The sequence below is a fragment of the Penicillium hispanicum genome (assembly GCF_028827665.1).
Source record: "Penicillium hispanicum strain IBT 35686 chromosome Unknown utg000003l_segment0_segment0, whole genome shotgun sequence".
In the NCBI taxonomy this organism is placed as follows: Eukaryota; Fungi; Ascomycota; class Eurotiomycetes; order Eurotiales; family Aspergillaceae; genus Penicillium; species Penicillium hispanicum.
Window position 1 is genome coordinate 3,284,065 of NW_026623195.1, and position 18,873 is coordinate 3,302,937.

The 18,873-nt window shown below is 51.3% G+C and overlaps 10 protein-coding genes across 10 annotated transcripts; 5 read left to right on the plus strand and 5 right to left on the minus strand.

The window, feature by feature from the left end:
* Positions 1 to 226: 226 nt before the first annotated feature.
* On the minus strand, positions 227 to 2,353 carry N7459_003657 (putative ATP dependent RNA helicase; the record flags this gene model as incomplete). The annotated part of the gene is made up of 3 exons (XM_056942841.1): positions 227 to 358; positions 416 to 2,071; positions 2,129 to 2,353. 3 exons carry the CDS (start codon positions 2,351 to 2,353, stop codon positions 227 to 229), a joined length of 2,013 nt encoding a protein of 670 aa, XP_056802724.1.
* A 351-nt stretch (positions 2,354 to 2,704) lies between these two features.
* On the plus strand, positions 2,705 to 4,163 carry N7459_003658 (uncharacterized protein; the record flags this gene model as incomplete). The annotated part of the gene is made up of 5 exons (XM_056942842.1): positions 2,705 to 2,725; positions 2,780 to 3,086; positions 3,139 to 3,384; positions 3,443 to 3,709; positions 3,775 to 4,163. 5 exons carry the CDS (start codon positions 2,705 to 2,707, stop codon positions 4,161 to 4,163), a joined length of 1,230 nt encoding a protein of 409 aa, XP_056802725.1.
* Positions 4,164 to 4,556: 393 nt separating this feature from the next.
* N7459_003659 (mitotic-spindle organizing protein 1) lies at positions 4,557 to 4,956 on the minus strand (the record flags this gene model as incomplete). Its single annotated transcript, XM_056942843.1, has 3 exons — positions 4,557 to 4,601; positions 4,685 to 4,762; positions 4,879 to 4,956. The coding sequence occupies 3 exons, from the start codon at positions 4,954 to 4,956 to the stop codon at positions 4,557 to 4,559; spliced, it is 201 nt and encodes a 66-aa protein (XP_056802726.1).
* Positions 4,957 to 5,513: 557 nt separating this feature from the next.
* Positions 5,514 to 7,850, minus strand: erb1 (ribosome biogenesis protein ERB1; the record flags this gene model as incomplete). The annotated part of the gene is made up of 1 exon (XM_056942844.1): positions 5,514 to 7,850. The coding sequence occupies one exon, from the start codon at positions 7,848 to 7,850 to the stop codon at positions 5,514 to 5,516; it is 2,337 nt and encodes a 778-aa protein (XP_056802727.1).
* Positions 7,851 to 8,293: 443 nt separating this feature from the next.
* Positions 8,294 to 9,376, plus strand: N7459_003661 (Zn(II)2Cys6 transcription factor rglT; the record flags this gene model as incomplete). Its single annotated transcript, XM_056942845.1, has 1 exon — positions 8,294 to 9,376. The coding sequence occupies one exon, from the start codon at positions 8,294 to 8,296 to the stop codon at positions 9,374 to 9,376; it is 1,083 nt and encodes a 360-aa protein (XP_056802728.1).
* Positions 9,377 to 9,723: 347 nt separating this feature from the next.
* On the minus strand, positions 9,724 to 11,211 carry N7459_003662 (Paf1-complex subunit LEO1; the record flags this gene model as incomplete). Its single annotated transcript, XM_056942846.1, has 2 exons — positions 9,724 to 10,716; positions 10,774 to 11,211. The coding sequence occupies 2 exons, from the start codon at positions 11,209 to 11,211 to the stop codon at positions 9,724 to 9,726; spliced, it is 1,431 nt and encodes a 476-aa protein (XP_056802729.1).
* A 310-nt stretch (positions 11,212 to 11,521) lies between these two features.
* On the plus strand, positions 11,522 to 12,896 carry N7459_003663 (Mob1/phocein family protein; the record flags this gene model as incomplete). Its single annotated transcript, XM_056942847.1, has 4 exons — positions 11,522 to 11,544; positions 11,834 to 12,102; positions 12,168 to 12,282; positions 12,344 to 12,896. The coding sequence occupies 4 exons, from the start codon at positions 11,522 to 11,524 to the stop codon at positions 12,894 to 12,896; spliced, it is 960 nt and encodes a 319-aa protein (XP_056802730.1).
* Positions 12,897 to 13,567: 671 nt separating this feature from the next.
* N7459_003664 (uncharacterized protein) lies at positions 13,568 to 14,020 on the minus strand (the record flags this gene model as incomplete). Its single annotated transcript, XM_056942848.1, has 1 exon — positions 13,568 to 14,020. One exon carries the CDS (start codon positions 14,018 to 14,020, stop codon positions 13,568 to 13,570), a length of 453 nt encoding a protein of 150 aa, XP_056802731.1.
* Positions 14,021 to 14,674: 654 nt separating this feature from the next.
* N7459_003665 (rhomboid protease PCP1) lies at positions 14,675 to 16,655 on the plus strand (the record flags this gene model as incomplete). Its single annotated transcript, XM_056942849.1, has 5 exons — positions 14,675 to 15,503; positions 15,560 to 15,663; positions 15,738 to 16,071; positions 16,134 to 16,308; positions 16,367 to 16,655. 5 exons carry the CDS (start codon positions 14,675 to 14,677, stop codon positions 16,653 to 16,655), a joined length of 1,731 nt encoding a protein of 576 aa, XP_056802732.1.
* A 680-nt stretch (positions 16,656 to 17,335) lies between these two features.
* N7459_003666 (uncharacterized protein) lies at positions 17,336 to 18,346 on the plus strand (the record flags this gene model as incomplete). Its single annotated transcript, XM_056942850.1, has 1 exon — positions 17,336 to 18,346. The coding sequence occupies one exon, from the start codon at positions 17,336 to 17,338 to the stop codon at positions 18,344 to 18,346; it is 1,011 nt and encodes a 336-aa protein (XP_056802733.1).
* Positions 18,347 to 18,873: the final 527 nt, after the last annotated feature.

The window sequence follows — 18,873 nt, forward strand, 5'->3', positions numbered from 1 at the left end:
GGTATGGACAGCACAACTGATTTGTTAGATCACATGCTTTCTAGCATTACATGCTATCTTATGTTATCTATGTAGTTTCTTCCCGTGGCTTAGGTAGTTTCCATCAACCGTCATCCACGCACAATCTGTTTTGCTGGGTATCTTCAGATACAGCATTTCATTTCTAGAGATATTATCTTCGGAGGTCTAATGAATTTTGAGGTTATTTTCAATAATTGGGTATCAGTTAAGAGGTTTTGTAATATTCAGGCGCATATTCCAAGAGATAGCTCTTTTCAATCTTTGTGAGATCACGAATGTAGGTCTTGTCGCCTGTTTGCATGATCTCATGAAAGATCACCCAGTCCGCTTTCCGATTCTGATGGCCAACAGTTAGTCTAAAGTAGAGCATGATGATTAAGACGTATATACTCACAAACATCAAAGAGCTCGGATGGGCATGGAGAGTCAGATTTCCACTGACAGTCTTGAAAGTGCCATCTGGTTGCATTTTGGCTGCATGTGCAAAGTAACCTGTGGTCAGGCACCGCTGGATATTCTCCGGTCGCTTGCTCAAGTCCATCGTGGAATGAGACGAGAGAGTCTCGTCAATCTGAATGCCGAAGCGCTCGAGATAGCGCTTCAGCTGGGCGCGGATGCTCACAGCCCGTTGCAAGGCCCGATAATTCAAGAGATTATCACGACACCATTTCGAGTCCTTTTTGCCCTTGGTCACAAATGCTTGGTACACATTGAGATAAGTGAGATGGTCACCTTCCTCAACAGCGAACTTTCGTCGATGGCTCTCGGCGGTTCGCTTGTCTCCGTCATGTTTCACCCAAACAGTCCCTTGGAGACTGACCATGGCCGCAATGGATAGTAATTCACTCGGACAACCGAATGCCGGTGCTGCAAGAAGGACTTTAGCCATCATTGGATCAACCGCCAGTTCCGCCATGCGCATCCCCAGTGGTTTTGTGAGTTTGGCATAATCATCAACTGCACCAAGCGAGAATAATAGCTCAAAAGCACGGATCACCAGTTCTGCAGGTGGTGATGTCAAGAAATCAAACCGCACAATATTATCGATTCCCAGTGCCTTGAGCTGCATGACAATGGGTGCCAAGTTTGACCGTTGGATCTCGGGAATAGTCGCCTCAGGGAGTTGGTCATACGTCTGCTGAGTGTAAAGTCGAAAGCATTTGCCGGGCTTCGTCCTCCCTGCTCGCCCGGCACGTTGGGTAGCAGATGCTTTCGATATTGGTACCGCTGTCAATGTCTCGATGCCAGTATTGGGATTATAGGCTCGAAGCTTTGAGAATCCACAATCAATCACATAAACAATCCCATCAATCGTGACGGATGCCTCTGCAATGTTCGTCGACACAATCACTTTCCGTGTGTTCTCTGGCGTCGGCTCAAAAACATACATCTGCTGATCAGTGGTCAGACCAGCATAAAGAGGCAACGTGAGTAGTGACGGAGCCTTAGGATGAAGGTCGGCTGCTCTTTCAGAGATTGACTGGATCGCCCTGTCAATCTCTTCCCGGCCTGTCAAAAACACAAGCACGTCGCCCTCTGCTTCTTGGGTGTGTATATCAAAAACCGTTTTGACCGCTCGTTCAACGTAGTCTTCCGCAGGAGACTCAAGGAACAAGGTGTCTACAGGATACATTCTGCCCTCCAAACTGATGATCCGCCCAACGCTTCCGCCCAGGTCCGCGGGCGGGGCATCAAGCTGATATTCATCACCAGCGAAGAATTTCAGAAAGTCCTCTGCTTGCAAAGTTGCACTGCTGATAATAATTCGAAGTTCAGGGCGCTTCTTTCTAATTTTCTTGAGAATCCCAAGTAGAACGTCGGTGCTTAGAGATCTTTCATGGGCTTCATCGACCATGATCACCGAGTATCGGGACAGCAGAGGATCCACCAGGGCCTCCCTGAGAAGCATACCATCTGTTAGAAACTTTATCCTGGTGGCTGCGGATGTGACATCTTCAAATCGAATTGTGTAGCCCACTTCTTCGCCAACCTTGCTTCGCATTTCCTCTGCGACCCGGGTTGCAACCGTGGTAGCAGCCACGCGTCGAGGCTGGTGATGATTAGTTAGCTCAATATAGTAAGCGCGAATATATATTCATAAGCTTACCTGTGTGATGGCGATGACCTTGCCATCTTCACACCAACCTGCCTGGTCCAGATACTGTGGAAGCTGCGTCGTTTTTCCACTTCCAGTTTGGCCCACAACAATGGTGACTGGATAGGTCTCCACCAGGTAAAGTAGGCTCTTTTTGTGTCTCGCAATAGGGAGAAGAGCGGATGGCTTGTACAGCGCCGGAATGAACGAGCTCGAGAGATCCAGCTCCGAAGCCATTTCGCTCGAGATGGGAGGATCAAGTATATTATCGGTACTTGTCAAGACCCGAGGCTTCACTCATGTGCATCTGAGATTCTTGCAATAAGAAAACAACATTCTGTGGGCTCTGGGGCTTAACGACAAGACAATTGAGGGCTCATCGTGAAACTCGTTGTGCTAAAGGCGGCAAACCGTTGCGCTCTATAAAAACACCCGTCATCACGTGCACCCCACGTCACTTGTTTGGAGCTTCCCCGATGTGTTCTGCCTGTTTCGCCTTGTCATCTTCTCGTCTGCAGGCAACACCTTTTCGTTGACTCTGTCTAATATCGCGGTTTTTGCTTGCTTTTTGGGTTCCTACGCTTCAAAATGTCGGAAGAGGATAAGACTGTATGTCCCGACCCGATCTGCAGGTGCGATTCAAAGGCTCACTTTAATATGCAGTCCACTCCTAGCAAACCCTCAGTTGCGCCCAATAGTCCTCGAGCTGAGTCGCCGACCACCGCGCGACCACTGGATTTTGATGATGAGCCCCAGGAGTCAGGTGGTGCATCTGCGACTGGAACACCTGCCCAGCAGTCCACCGAAACACCTCCGGCTGCCCCGCCAAAGCCGCCCCGACCTCTGAGCGTGAAAGAACAGTCAGAAAACACCTTGCGAGAAGCTTTCCCCACAATCGATGCTTCGGTAGTCAAGGCTGTATTGAATGCAAGCAATTGGAATGTCGAGCGAGCATTCAATGCCCTTCTCGGTTAGCAGGATACCTTTGCAAAAGCAAGACAATATCTAAATTCCAAACACAGGCATGACGGACCCTACTGCCCAGGAGGACATGGTCCCTCCTCCCAAGCCGCCTCGTCCAACACAACAGTCTACTTCAACCACCCAAAGACAGTTGGAAGCCGATGAACTGTATGCGCGTCAACTGGCTGAACATTACAATGCGTCGGGGCGTCGAGCACCGGCCCCAGGCTGGGAGAACGATCCACGATACCGCCAGCCGAGAGGAAGCGAGGAGTCAGAGGAGAGGGAATACAATTTCTTTGAGGGTATTTTCCATGTGTCCTTTGCCAAGTGTGCTCATGCTGACTCTAGGACGATCTCCAGACGATCTTCCCGCGATTCGTGAGAATCTACGTAAAGGATTCCTTGAAACACAAACGAAAGTCAACTCGTGGGTTGCGAATCTGAAGAAGAAGATTGATGGCGAGGAAGAGGAGCAGCCTAGTCGTGATCATGAGCAGCCCCCGACATATGGGCGCTCACGGCGTAGCGGTGACATGGGTCGTCGCAGTGGCGATCGAGAACGCTACGATGCAGACCCTCAGGTGCTAAGCGACGACTTCTCTGCGCTCGAACTCAGAGACTCCGAAGGTGAGATTTTTCTTCTTCTTCTGGGCAGCTAAGATCTATGTGTACTTTTGCTAACACCATGTCAGCTCCTCCGCCTCGGCCGCCTCGGCCCCTGGCAAACCCCAACTTGACGAAGACATCGTCCCCATCTCCTGATAAACGGAAGGTGTCCTTCCAGGACGGACCACCAACCGAGATCGATACCAATTACGACGCATCTTCCGCTACCAAACGCAGTACCCCCGCCAGTGGCGGCAAGCCCAGCAAGTGGCAGCCCTTGGCCACAGTTGAGCCTTCTCCCGTGGCCGAGAATGATCCGTTCAGCCTAGGCGACAGTGATGACGAGAAGGATACAAAGCCCAAAGAGCAGACCACCGTGCCGGAGAGTGACCAGATCAAGAAGGCCACCGAGGAGGCAATGGCCGGTGAAATGGGACCGTCTAAGGATAAGCAATCCGAGGAATCGTCGAAATGATCATGGAGGACTGAACCTTTGAGTACAGTTTGCTGCTTGCATTTGAGTTGTCTTTTATTTTGATATTCCCCCCAAGTCCATCGTTGACTTTTTGATCACTACTTATCCTTAAGTAATGAACTCAAGATGCTATTAGCATCCATCCCGTCCACATCCCCGATTTAGTCTACGATCCCGAGTAGAAATAGCCAATACAAGCTGCCTCATGAGACTCTGATTTCTTTTCCCAGGACATAGAACAGACCAAAAAAAGGGTATCTTTCATATCAGGCCGTCCCGGCCATCGAACGCCGTGAAAAGCAAAAATCGGCACACCATCCTTCAAGCATTGAGTCGAGTCATCCATGATGCCAAACAAGCACACAAGACCAACTGCTCCGCCATAGACTAGTCTCATCTAGAATTGGCAGCCTCCTTTCGTAAATCCTTGATAACAGCCTGTGTTTCATACACAGGTTAGTTGCAATTATCGCCTGAATGCCTCTGCTAGCGGGAGACACTGGGGACAGGTGGACGCGTACAGCAAGGGCATCAGGATTCACCCCATTCTCAATCAGCGACACACACAGAGACAGTTCAGTCCGATTGAGACTTGTGTTCTGGATATTGTTAACTCGGTTGCTCCGAAAGAATCGTGCCTTGGGCCGGGCAATCGATGGCATCGCAACAGGAAAATCCAGGGACACAGAACACAAAGAGCGAGCTAGTGACGCACCAGAATCTTGGAGATATCTTCAAGGATATCGATGACATCCCGGGCAGCTTGTCGCTTGTTGTCGGCTTCAGTGGGCATTTTTGTGTATTTGTCAAGAGAAATGGGAGGCGAGGATGCTGTGAGCAAACAGCAGCGCCGGAGTGTTGTGGTTCTTATGTGGGGTTTCCGGGCCTCAGCTTCAACCGCCTTTTATCCGCCAAGATGCTACCAAGCTATCCATGGATAGTTAACCCAACTCTGGTCATTTCCATCATGCGGTCTACCACTTGTGTGCCATTACATCTCGACGTGAGATAATATTTGTATCGCCTGGAAACTCATATTATGCGAAATACTGGATAACGCTCTGGAATAGTGTTGTATTTGACTACACGCACAATCCTTATCAGAACATATTTGCTGTGCAAAGATCGTGGTATAGAGATCAATAATATCCACATGAAAGTTCTAGAGTTCAATCAGAGAAACCAGTTACGGCAGAGCCTGGTGGTGAAGTAGGACGAAGTCTTAAAGTCGATAAATACTTTTTGAGGGAGTATGAGGCTATACAACAAACTATGCACACACACATACGAACATAACGCCATGTAAAAAGAGACAAGTGTATCATGCAGACAATCGTTGAAAAGAAACAATTACGTCCACAACCGACATGTTCCGTCCGCACCAGCACTGACACACCACGGCTCACGCGGATGCCAATCGATATCCAAGACACCCAGCTCGCCAGTGATCTTGTGGCCCTTGAGGACCTTCAGAGGGACGATACTGGCATTGCTGAGCATGTCGCCCGTGACGCTACCATGGAAAATCTGTAGCGAACCGTCGTCACTGGCATCCGCGAAAAGTGGGTACCGGCCACCGGGGTGGAATTTGACAGCGCGAATAGCCTTACGGTGGTAGCGTAGGGTCTTGTAAGGGCGCTGAGAGAGATCCAAATCATGCCAGAGCAGACGGCGGTCGTAGGAACCGACAATGATGTTGTCGCCACCAGAAGCAGTGGATGAATTCGGGTGAATATCGAAGGATGAGATCCAGCGCGCACCGGGCTGCAGGATCTTGACTAGAAGCTGACGTGACAGGTCGTATGCACGAATGGAACGCTGGTTTGCCACGAACAGTATCGGTTTTGAAGGATGGAAATGAGCGGTTTGCGGACCACCACCGCCCTTAAGGCGCCGGCGGAAGGGGAACTGTGTGAGGTGCTTGGAAAGGGTGTGGATAGAGATAGCGACGGAGGCTGGTGTTGAGGCACCAGAGCACACAGTGACGAAATAGTCGCCACGGCGGTGCCAAGAGATCGACTTCGGCACATAACGAAGAGGGATGACAGCGTAAATACCGGAATCTGCGAGGCTTGACGAAGGCCGAATCCATTTTGGGGGCGTATTCTTCTTGTTGGCATCGGCTGCGCTGGGCGCAGGCTGGGATGCTGCGTATCCCCAGCCCGCATCGAGAATCTCTAGACTAGTCTTCTCGATCTCGGGGTCGGCAATCGGAGGAACAGCGAGGAAAATATCATCGCCCGCAGCAACGGCCAAGATGACAGCGTCCTTGCCGGGGCGCCAGCGGACCACGTTGACTGCCTCATCGTCGTTCACCTTTGCACTCCACAGCTGGCGACCGGTGAGAAGTTCCCAAACACGAACCGTTCCGTCGTCACCGCCAGTCGCAAGCCAAATGCCGGACGGGTCAACAGCAAGCGAACGAACACGGCCCTTGTGTCCGCGGAACACGGTCGCACATGTAGTAGGGAACGGCTTCAACTCTTCCGGGCTGGGTAATTTAGGAAGAAGACTCTCGGGGTCGATGTTCAACTTGCTTCGCCGCACTCTTGGAGCAAGGTACAGATCAAGACAACGCTCAAACTTCTCCTTGACAAAGTTCTCATAACCGGGCACCTTGCGCAGAGAGCCATAGTCGTTCGGCAAAAATTCAGTCTCGCGATCTTCGGGGTCTGTCTGCTCCCATTCCTTACGTTCCTTGTTATCAGGAACATACTCAGGAGGCGGGTGGTAGCTCTCCTCGTATCCAGGAGGAGGAAGCTTAGGGGCTGGGATATGCATCGGGTGGTCGGAACGTTCAGCCTCGTCAGCCCACAAGTCGTAGTTGATAAGATCTTCATCCTTCTCTTCCCTCTCGGCTGGCGGCTTATAAGGAAGAATGCGGCCCTCCCGAATAGCCTTCACGAGCTTCATAACACGCTTTGCCTCATGTTTTGACGGCACAAATCGACGCTTGGGCTCAGGAGCAGCGCTGAGAGGCATGATTTCCTGCTTGCTGCTGAAGTATTCCACAAGGGGTTCATATTGATCGTAGCCTTCACCGGGGATTTCGTTCATCTGCACCTTGCGCAGCAGTTCCAATTCATCTTGGCTCAGCTCTAATGGTTTCCCAGTCGATGGATCCGTCAGACCAGTCCATCCCTTTGGAATTTCGATACTGTCCAGCAATGCATCCAACGCCTCGCCCTTGGCCGGGCGCATGATCTTTTTGCCATTGATGTCGTATCCAATGTGAGGATACTGGTCGTAAAAGGAAAGAGGGATATCTCCAATGGTGTTGGCATCCTCATCGACATCTGAGTAGTCCGAGTTGTCGTCAGGATTGATCTCATCGTACAGATAACGGTCGTTTCCGTTGGCGTCCTTGACAATGCGGACACCGGGTTCGTGGTCGACAGGGAAAGCTTTTTTAGTGTGCTTCTTCTCCTTCCCATCCTCTCCATCGGAGGGGATTTCATCACTGTCCAGTTCTTCTTCCCCATCTTCCTCGTCCTCGTCGCTAAAGTCGTCCACCAATTCGATTTCGGAGTCGCTCTCATCTTCCTCGCTCTCGGACAGATTGTTGGTGTTGTCCGAGAGAGCTCCATCCAAGTTTTCTGAGTTCAGCTCGTCACCTGAGAAGACTCCAGCCTCCTCCTCCACATCGCGAGTGACCGCCTTGCGCTTCTTTGAGGCCTTGGCATCCATGGTTACCGTTGAGCTTGAGACTTTGCAGGTCCGCGATTTTTTTTTCTTTCTTGACGGGTGATCTCACCGCCCACATGACTAACCGCCCCCCATCTTATCGCCTGCCCAGGTGGTTATCGATGATCCATGACATGAAGGCTCAACTTCTTTGCAGACTATCTGATTGTGGCTCACAGTTGATCAAGTTTTGCGGTGGCAGTTATGTCTGAACCTATGGACATATCATTGCCCTGTGGAAACTCTGCTCCAAGCTCAGAGCCCAAACGGCATTCAGCATGTGACGAATGCAGTGGGTTTTCCGAGTGGAATCCATAATTTGATCGGCGCTAATGACATACTGCTTGAATACAGGGAAACGAAAACTGAAATGCTCAGGTGACCTGAATGGCTGCTCTCGCTGCTTGAAACAGTCAATAAAATGCCATTACTCCGAACAGAAGCCCATGGGTCGACCACCTAAGAAGAGGGCACGAGCCGACGAGGGGGCAGAGTTCTCAACCCAGCAAAGCAATGACTTCTGGCCAACTCCAGAACACACTACCCCTGGTTCTTTCTCTGTGGCTCCAGACCCGACCGCCGCAACTGATGCACAACATCTTTGTCCGCAACTCTTTTGGCAATCCACAAGGCATTCGCCCTCCTCGCAGTCCATGTCTGATTTACTACTTACTGGAGGCGGAAATCGCGATAGTATCGGGTGCTCAGACCGGCTGAAGAACCCCAATCTTCCCGTTCCCTCATCATCGAGCCCTTGGCCAGACTTTTCAACCGTATCCGAATCATCTGCCATGCCATTCCCAGTACCTACGAACTTCCCAGAGATGCCTTCCTTCCCAATCACCACTACATCTGTTTGCTCGTCCGAGACACCCTCTCCTCGATGCGCCTGCCTCTCATATCTCTACCTTTGCCTTAGCCACATCTCCTCCATCGCCTCCTTCCCAGTGAATTCGCACACTCTGGGCTCTCTCTACATTGCAGCCCGGACAGCGCAGGACGTGATCCGCTGCGAGGCATGTCCCAAAGACTTCGCTACGGGCGTTCAGAACATCATGTTCACGGGCACCTTATTAACTGTTATTGCGGACGCATGGCTACGTGTGTATAACAGTGACGCTGCCGAGCTCGGCATACAATCCGCACCGCCGGAATTTGTCTCGCATGTCCTTCAAAGTGCCGATCCTGCACAAGCTTGGAATGATTGGCTACGGCAGATCGTCCGCCGTGCTGTCATCGGTGGCCCGTTTGGCACGGAGGCTGAGATACGCTGTTCCAACCAACGTGATCTCCTGTCACTTATCAACGAAGTTGAGAACCGCCAGCGGCGCTGGCATGAGCCTGGACAACACCCTCTTCATCATAACCCTCTTAGTCCTAGCCACCCAAAGGAACCTTGCGATGAAAAGGAACTCTTCTGTCTCCGTATTGTGGGAAGTGCGCGGGCCGTTCTTTCGAAATTCAACTTCGAGCCTAGTGAATTCCCCGATGGTATTGTTCCCGATGATCTGAGAAGCAAGCCAGTCTGATTTAATTTGATGGCTGGGGTTGGTGGGAGTCTGCTTCCGTATTTATGGAGGATATCAAGGGTAGGTTGTGCCATTTGCGTGGTTGTTTTTGCGGGTTTTGAAACTGCAGGCGTATATACACATACCACCAAGACGCGATACGCAGCACATGAATAATCAGAATTTCTGACCAACGAAGTTGACAACTGGCGGGATCATCGATCATTTCATTAATTTTTGGTATCAACATGAGAGCCCCAAGAAAATGAGGATACAAATCAAGCTTGATGATCCTTGGAATGCCAACCCTCATAATTGTAACGCCCAGATCATATGCGTCCCGAAACAAATCACAAGGTATTTCCTACTCACTCGTCCTCATCCTCGTCATCCACCACATAGCGGTTCTTCTTCCGAGCTGGTGGTGTGCCAGAGCGAGGCGTTTCGGCGTCAAGCTTGCGCGTAGGCTTTGCAGGCGCAACCTCCTCATCCGCCTCACCCTCAGCATCCATGTCTTCGTCCTCCAGCTCCTCTTCATCATCTTCTGCCTCTTCCTCAACGTCCTCATCACTGCCAACCAAGAATCCATCATCCTCGTCGTACTCGTCTTCGCGGGTACGACCACGGCCGTAGTCGTCTTCGTCATCTGTGTTAATCTCACCTCGGCGGTTGGTGCGGCGAGGCTTGCCACGGGGTCGAGTCGTAAGCAAACCATCATCTTCGAGACCACCGACACTTAAGCCCGTCTGGAGAGGACGGGGAGCTGCACGACGTCCGCGGTCACGATCCGCCTCACGGTCAGCAAGCATCTGGCGGCGACGCTCGGCCTTGATAGCCTCCTTCTCCATGTGCTCTGCCTTGCGCTGAGCCAGTTCAGGATCCTCCCTCATATCAATGACAGGTGCTGAGCCATCGGCAGTCTGCTTGCTGCCCCGAGAAGCCGCAGCCAGCGATTCTTGGAGTTTCTGAACAGCATCGTCGGTCTCTAGGGTAGTCGGAAGAACGGTGAGCCCGTGTGTGACATGTGAGGTCAATCGGAACATCATGGCAGTTTCTGCCGCGGCACCCAAGTAAACATGAGAGTCCAATTTGGTATCATAGTCGCCGGACTTGGAGAGAGGTGCAAGTGGTTTGGATTGAATGCGATATTGCTCGAGTGGAGCAGATGCAAGTTGGAGGGTAATAGACCCGTCTTCCCATTGGATCATGCGCGCATTCGACTGGAGTTGAGATTCATCATTGGGAGCTTTGCGCCAGCACAATGATGTCGCAGCCGTGGAATAGGGAGGTGCGACGTAGGTCTCAGGGTTGAACTCTTCCGATTCTATCGACAAAAACTCGGGGATGCGCATTGTGTAGACCTGTCAGAAAGGGTCAGAGCGGACCCAATGGCTTCTTCAGTCCCTTCTGCTGCCTACCTGTCCATCGTTTGTCATTGGTATAGGCGCCCGCGCAAGGTCCACGTCCATAATATTGAGTTCTTCAGCAACATGCTCTTCGTCCGCCACCTCGTCCATTCGGTCTCCCCGTCGGTCGTAGCGGTCCTCATCATCCCCCGAGTCTAAGCGCTCGTCATCTAAGGTGCGGTGACCCCGACTGGAGGCCTGATTAGTATTCTGCGCAATCTGCAACTCCAACAGTGTTGCGTACTCAAGATTCTCAAGTCCGCCTTCCTCGCCATCGGATCCGAACAAATCGGCGTCGTTGTCTTCGTCCATCTGGTCGCCATCAGCACCAAACGGACTCTTGTTGCCAGCATCGGAATCATGCTGAGAATCGCTGCGTGCGGGACTTTGCATGCCATTGGCACCAGTACCGCGGCCGGGCCGTCGGACAGCCTCCTCGTCGGATGACATGCTGTTGGGATGTTGGCTTTGCAGTGCTCTGTGACTGATGGGAAAGATAAAATGCAACAATTAGAATAAGAGAAAAGAAAGAAAGCAGAAAGGATAAGAAAGACCAGAGCCAGGGAGTTAGTCCCAGCTCTCGTTGCAAGCTCCCCCAAAGTGCTTCCATCCACTATTCCGCGGACTAACTCGATGATCCGCGCCGGGCCCCAAAGCAGTTTAAGCGGGCTAGGGGCGTGTAACTGGACTGGGCTTCACCGTCTCGTCCCTGTCGCGCCTTGCTTTGTTTCCATTAATTTGGATAGTTTCAGATTCCAAAATGGCCACATTCTTCCAGAGCGTGTAAGTTGTCACTTGCGGAGTGAGGCACAACAGCAGTTGCTGCGCGTTCCCCTCTCCGTTCTCTTTACATTGAGCCCTCTTCCCCCCTCATACTGCATTCAAAAGCAGCAAACCCCCCCCCCCCCCCCCGACGCCACAATCACCAGGCAGCTTGCAGGCTCTCCAAATTCTGATAGCCGCCCCAAATTACCTTCGATGAATCTTCCACCTATCCCAATTTTGATCTCATTGGCCTTGTCCTGAGCCACTGATTGCCCCTCGGCTGTGTTGCTAACCCGCCTTCTTACAGTCGCCAAGGGTTTGGCAGGGGAGGAAACAATAAGAACAACCCACCCAAGAGCCCTGCGCAAGCTCCTCAGGACCCTCGGGCCAGCAACATGTCGAATTCACCTTCGTTATCCAACAGCTTGACCATTGATAACCTCGCCGCGAATGATCCCGATGCCCCCAAGTACTTCTTCCAGGAGAAGTACGCCCCTTTGAACGTGAGGGGCAACTTTTTGACCCTATGTGCATGCCCGAAGAATGTGGAGCTTGGCGAATGGCTGGCTCACCAGAGTGAGTGTTATCAACAGCCCATGGCTGCTATTGAATCACGGTTACTGATGTGGTGGTCCTGCTAGTTGTTGAACAATACCGCCTGCTCCACGGTATGCTCCAGGTCATTCAGGAGGTGAACGCTGTCACGGGTGTTCCGATTTGCAATGAGAGCACATGTCCCACGATGTCTGCTGGCCGGTACGTAGGAGATTGCAGGGTAGAGATCAAATTTGGGTCATGGCCTACTAACGATCTATAGGTTGACTTACACCTGGCTGGTGGACGGCCGCGCGGCAAAAATCTCTGCCCCAAAATTCATCAACCGTGTCGAGAAGTGGATTGTCAGCAAGATTCATGACCCTGTCATGTTCCCCACCGAGAAGGTGACAGGCACCCCTGAGACCTTCGCGGTCAAAGAGGCCACTGCCGCTTCTGGGGCACCCTCAAGTACTACGGATAGCGCAAGCTCAGCTGGCACGAACGGCATTCCGTCCGCGGATGCGTGGATTGGGAAGTCGAGTGGTTTCCCGCAGACCTTTTATAAGGACTGCCAGGGTATCATGAAGCAAATGTTCCGCTGCTATGCGCACCTGTACCATGCTCACTGGCTGAACCCGTTCTGGCACATCAACAAGCATGACATCCTGAACATGTGCTTTGTGCACTTTGTGACAGTGGCCAAGTACTACCAGCTCGTGTCCGACAAGGAGATGGAGCCCATGCAGCCTCTCATTGACCTCTTCATCAAGCAGCAGCGGGTGCCTCCGGAGGCACTTAATGGAGGTCATTGGGCTCAGCAGCCCTCTACCTAAGGACTTTGCGAGTCTGGAGTATGTTCCCTTTTCTACATTGACGACCGTTGACATGTTCTTCAACCTGGCGTTGGGCCGCGCTGTCTTACATTCATGTTTCTGCTTCCTTCCTTTCCGCCATTCAGGCAAACTGGACAAAAATGCCAATTATTCGGCACAGATCCTGGGCTTTGAGCATTTAGCATGCGGTGTGAATTTTTTTATCATGATGATCTTGCATATTTTCTTCCAGTTCCAGCATCAGCTACTCATGGTTGAATATTTTGCGATTGAAGCCCCATCAGCTGGGGTGCTCCTCTGGACACGGCATTATGGGATGACCACTTGATGTGAGGATGAGTAGACACCTGAGTTTTCTCTTTCCGCCCTGATTTTCATCTGAATCTGTAGCATGCGTAGCAGTATCCAGGTCTAGCCGGCCATACCATCGAGTGCCAGGTCCAACGACCCCTTTTTTCTTCTTCAGAGCGCAGTTTTTGTTGTCTTGTAGGAAACCCTTCGTCGGCCCCTTGCGCTGTCGGGCGTGTCAACAGGACTGATTGCAAGGGACAGGAAGACTTCCCGATGCAGCTTTGCTGACGCCTCGCATTTCAGAATCCAGGTATTCGTCCTGATCGATTAATAGCACCGATGATGATTGGTAGGTATGGACAATCTTTCATGGGGCGGATTCACAGGTATACTCCGTTCTCGCCGTCCTGCCCCGCATCCGAGCTCTGATGTTGATGCGCAGAGGCTCCCCCGGTCGTCCCATTCGTTGCCGGCGCAGTTGTCTCTGTGGATGTATTCTGTTCTTCATTCTCCTTGTCATTCTCCTGCTCAGTCTCAACCCACGGCTGCCCGCGGTTCTCCAGCTCCATCTTGAGGAGCGAAAGCCGCTCATTCATGGACGTTATCACGCCCTCGTTCTCAGCGATATACCCTTCTAGCTCTTTGTTTTCTTCTTCGGCATCTTGTGAGCCTGTTGATTGCAGAATGAATTGTCTGAGTTCATCGTTCGAGCGATGGAGGTGGGAAACGGAGTTGCGTAGCTCGGCGACTTTGCCGTAGACTGCGGAAAGCGGGAGCTCTTGGATGGCCTCGGCGAAGGCAGCACGATTGATTGAGAGTCTTTCAACCGACATTATTGCTGTTCGAACTTTCCGCTGGGGATTCTGTGGAGTGAAAGAACTCTGACTTTGCTGGTGATGATGCAAGACTTGTGCAAATTTCTAAGGTTCGATCTCACCGAGGTCTGGTTCGTATCGTCCGCCTCATCACGTGTGAGAGGGGTATGCCAAGGTATATACACATTCGCATTCCATTTGGAAAAAAAAAAAAAAAAAAGTACAGTATAATTGAAGAGAGCAGCTGGAGTATGAGGCCAAGATAGTATTTGACCTTACTAAGTGGGCTATTTGATATTGTTTTGCATATACCTAGGTATTAGTGCAACAAATGAGCAATCTATACCCAGCCTTGGAAGTATATATTGTATGGCAGATCGCGAATTCCTTGTTTTACAAAAGGAGATAAGGGACCCAGACTGTTTCCACTTTTGCCTAGACCCTGTTAAAGATCCTATAGAGGCCTTATTATCATTTCTATCTACCTAGCCAACTCCTCTGGTTACTAAGTATGAACTCAAGATCCCGCAGCTCAGCAGTATCCCGGAGATCGGAACAACCCTGCGGCCCGGTCCATCAATGTCAGCCAAGAGTTGGACCTAGGCTAGCACTCATTCCCAATAACATTTGTGGCTCACTCTTTCTGAGGCGAGCCCGCCCAGTCTCAGGATTATGAGCAATGCGGTATGGGCTGCATGGCGGATCCCATGCTGGGGCCTTCAAAGCGCGAGCGTGCTCCCCAAGGTGACCTTCCGCTCTGCCTTTCGCGATCTCCGCATTACACCACCTGGTCTCTATAGCGCATGGAAAAGACCCTTTAGCTCGCTGAAACCCCTTTCTCGAAACAGATATCCCCCTGTCACGCTTCCACTCCTCCCTCAATTCTCGACACCCGCCCCCCTTCAGAGGAGGTTCAAAAGAACCGTCGCTTCCTCTCAGCCTGCACAAGGCCAGTCCGAGACGCTGCCCGACAGCAAGATCCTTTCCGACGCTGAAATAAAGGCAGTTTTTGGCCCTGAGAAACTCTCGGCAAAGTTGGGAAATCACACTCTTGCAGTCTTGCACACTCGGCGGTTAGAAGGAACACTCGACCTTGACCTTCCGACGGAAATCACCCGTGCTGTCCCCCAAACTCAGCTTGACAACGCTTTGAAATGGCTACGCACAAACTATCCAGTTGATGAAGATGCTGCGATTATAGCTCGGATCGAAAGAGAGGAGCGCGAGGCGGAAGAGAAACTCGTGCGACGAGCAGAAGAGCTTGGTCTCTACAAGCCACAGAGCGGCTCGTATGAAGCTGAGCGCGGCGAGGACGATTCCGTATACGGAAAGAGTGTTCTTAAGGAGGCGCGTGAGTCGAATGAGAAGCGGCTACTGGACGAAAGAGAGCGCAAGCGTCAGCAATGGCTGGAAGGCGAAAATGAGGAGCGTGAACGTCTTCAGCAGCAGATCCAAGGAAATACGGCTCTACAGCAGTACCAAGAGTCAGCTCTGACAGAGGGTATGTTTTTTTGAATATATATCGACAGAGGTTAAGAGCACCGCTGATATGCGCAGCTCGTCCGCGGGCGGATCCCCATGAGCGGCCATATCTCGCCTGGGTCCAGAAGCACCACATTGCTGGTACCCTCAACCAACCCGAGGCTGTGGATATCAGTAATGTATGAAAGACCTGGAATGACCCAAGAGACTGCGAGGAAAATCCAGCTCGACTAACGTGTGCATGTAATTACAGTCCCAACGTCTTGTCGCACCTCTACTTTTCACCCTCGTCATTGTCGGCCTCTGCTATGTCTTCTCCCAGAACTACGAGACTCCAGCGAGGCAAGACCGACTTTGGCCTAATGTCCCACCAGCTGCCGCAACGGTAGGAGCTATCATCGGTGCCAACCTGGCGGTCACTTTCTTGTGGAAGTATATCCCACCGTCGTGGAGACTACTTAACCGTTTCTTCGTCATTGTTCCATTTTATCCTAGCTCACTTAGCGTGATTGGTAGTGTCTTCAGCCATCAAACATGGAGACACCTGGGAACCAACATGATGGTCTTGGGCCTTATGGGGACTAGAGGTAAACATTCTGTCCTCCGTTCATTTCTGGCGATGACTGACCAGCTCATTATTCATGGATAGTTCACGATGAAATTGGCCGAGGAAACTTTCTGGCGATCTACATCGCATCCGGTGCTGTCGGTTCTTTCGTGTCGCTGTCCCGAAGTGTCTTGTTGGGAGCCCTCGGCATGACTTCTCTCGGTGCCAGTGCTGCCACCAGTGGAATTGTTGCTGCGTGGTGCATGTGTCATTTCAAGTAAGCTTCCCTACCTGGTATTGACAGAATTTGCATAACCAACACATTTTGCAACCAGTGACAAAATAACCATGTGGATTCTTCCTCATGAATTGCGCGAGACTATCTGGACACAGGGGTGGATTTTCTTAGCAGGACTCGTCGCCACCGAAATCTTGAGCATGGTGACGCCTGCTCGATTTTTGCGAGTGTTCCCCCTGTCCCGGCTCACCAAAATGGATCACGCCGCCCACCTGGGGGGATACTTTGCCGGCGCTGGATGCGGATATGCCGTGGCACAGAGAAAGAAAGCAGAGCGAGCTAGGAGAGCTCGTGATTCGAGGTGGTTCGAAAACCTTGTTCGATGAAGTGTACGTCAATAGCCCAAGAGTCTCCGACTGAGCACCTGTATCATATCAATTGTCTATATTTCACGGAAATCAACACATCTCGACTGGGATTGAATATCATGGAAAGACCTCTGTCTTCGAGGGCGATAGGAATAATCGAATTCACTTATGAAACCGGTTTTGGTTGGAATTCCTTTGTTCTAATCCCGGCACGTTTCGAGTCCGGCATTGTCCCGCTATCTTGTTCAACCCAACAACAAGGATGCGGCTTTGAAGACACAACTCGAAGGTCGGGTATATCTTTCGTCCTATTGTTTGCACCTTTGTTAGTTCGAGGGTCTCTTTGTGTTGTGGGTAGCAGCAAAGGGGATCTTTGTCCTCGATAATAGATTTCCTTTCAGGTCAGTCTCGCTTTTATTCCCCCAGAAGGCATTCTCAAAGCCATTCCTTGATTCGAGATCTCATGTTTCAAATCGCTCATTTTTGCAGGAAATTGCCGCCAAAGTTCATGGCTGAGGTTCCTTTATGATGAGCCATAAATATGGCCATCTGGCCCTGCTCATCGTCTCCCAAGCTTCTAACCATCCATCCCAACTTCCTGTACACTTGCTAATTTCGAGACACAAGCTATTCGCTTGATCTTTACCACTTTACTTCTTGCCAACCGCCGTATCAACAACATACGCACCACTACCACTATGAACGGGTCTTCACACCCGCAGATCAATTGGGACAAGAAGGTCCTGCCGCTGGAAGAGTCGCAATGCCGCAAGTCACATTTTTCCCGGCCAGATATCAACCGGGCCACCCAGATGCAGAAATTCGCCTGGCACCCTTGGAGTCGGACTGACTACCATCTCTACCTAACGTGTATTGAGCAGCGCAGAGACACTAGAACCCGCATAGAGAAGGTCCAGCTTCTTGAAACTGACAGATTCCGCCAGGTGTGCCTCGACGATCTATTCGACAGCGAGACTTTCGCCCGTGTGCCTGGCACTAGCCGCATGGTGACATTTGTGAGCCTCCCCGTGCTGCCTCTCTCCACCCAAGAGCAACCGACGGGACAGCAACTCGTTCTGGGCTTCGATCTCCAAAAACGCCGTCTGCTCGGGTACCTCTTCGACTCCGCGCCCGTCCACCTTGCTGACATGGGACAGGTATGGGAACGAGGTGAGCTGGTGATCGACATCGCCATCCGCCGCTTCCTGGACATCTTCCAGTACACTATGGAGGGCCACATTGAGATTCTGGACGTGGGCATGTTCCGGTTCTTCCGGGAGACAACGCGTGAGTTCCCCTTGGGACTGGACATGGTGATTACTATTCAATTTGCGCAGTTCCTGGACGACTTTGCCGATCTGCTGTGGGGGGAGGGTGCCAATTTTTGGGATACTTACAAGGTCTACGAGGAGAAGCTTCGCGATCTCCTCTCAAGGGCCTCGCGCGATGCGTGGTTTGCGGCGCGCGACGGGGTGACACTGGATATTTTCCGCCAGCGCAAGATCCAGGAGCTTGTATGTTGCAACTTGTTTCCCGAGATTCAGCATCATACTGCGGATGCGCCTATTGCCGATCAGACTGTCGAGCAGGCTACTCATCAGGAAATGTCGCGCCGTCTAGTGGTGATGTCGAACCAATTGCGGTCCGTCCACAAGCAGGTGCTGCAGATATTCTTTGTGCTGATATATCTGTTTTCCTTGGTCGCCTGAGCAGTTCACGCCGTACAAATTTAATGATCATGGGGAGCTTTGGGGGGCTGGGTGGATGGAGCCAAGCCAAGCCACTCGTCGGGATCCATGGCGAGACAATGGAGTGGAGATCGGTAAGATTGGATCGGGAATAGACGACGGGCTTGCAGGTCGAGCCCGAGGCGAAAAATGCATGTTTTAACAACAAAACTCAGTATGGAAGTAAATTGAAGCCAAATGTCCCTGGAGAACTGCCCACGTAGTTCTGTAGTCGCTGGTCATCAGAACGGCACTCGATCTGACCTCCTTTCCTGATTAGATTATATATTCCTTAATATAGCGTAGACATGAAAGTTATAAGCCCGGATTGAAATTCATCTTAACTCTCATTGTGCTGTCGTCTATGACCTACCCGAGTGTGATCCAAAGTAAAAGGCCATTTTCGTTGACAGAATCACCCATACAAAGTCAGCGATATCTTCAATGTATATGGTTACCTTCGGCCGTCGCACAAGGCAAAGCTTCCTTTTTTTTTTTTTTTTTTTTTT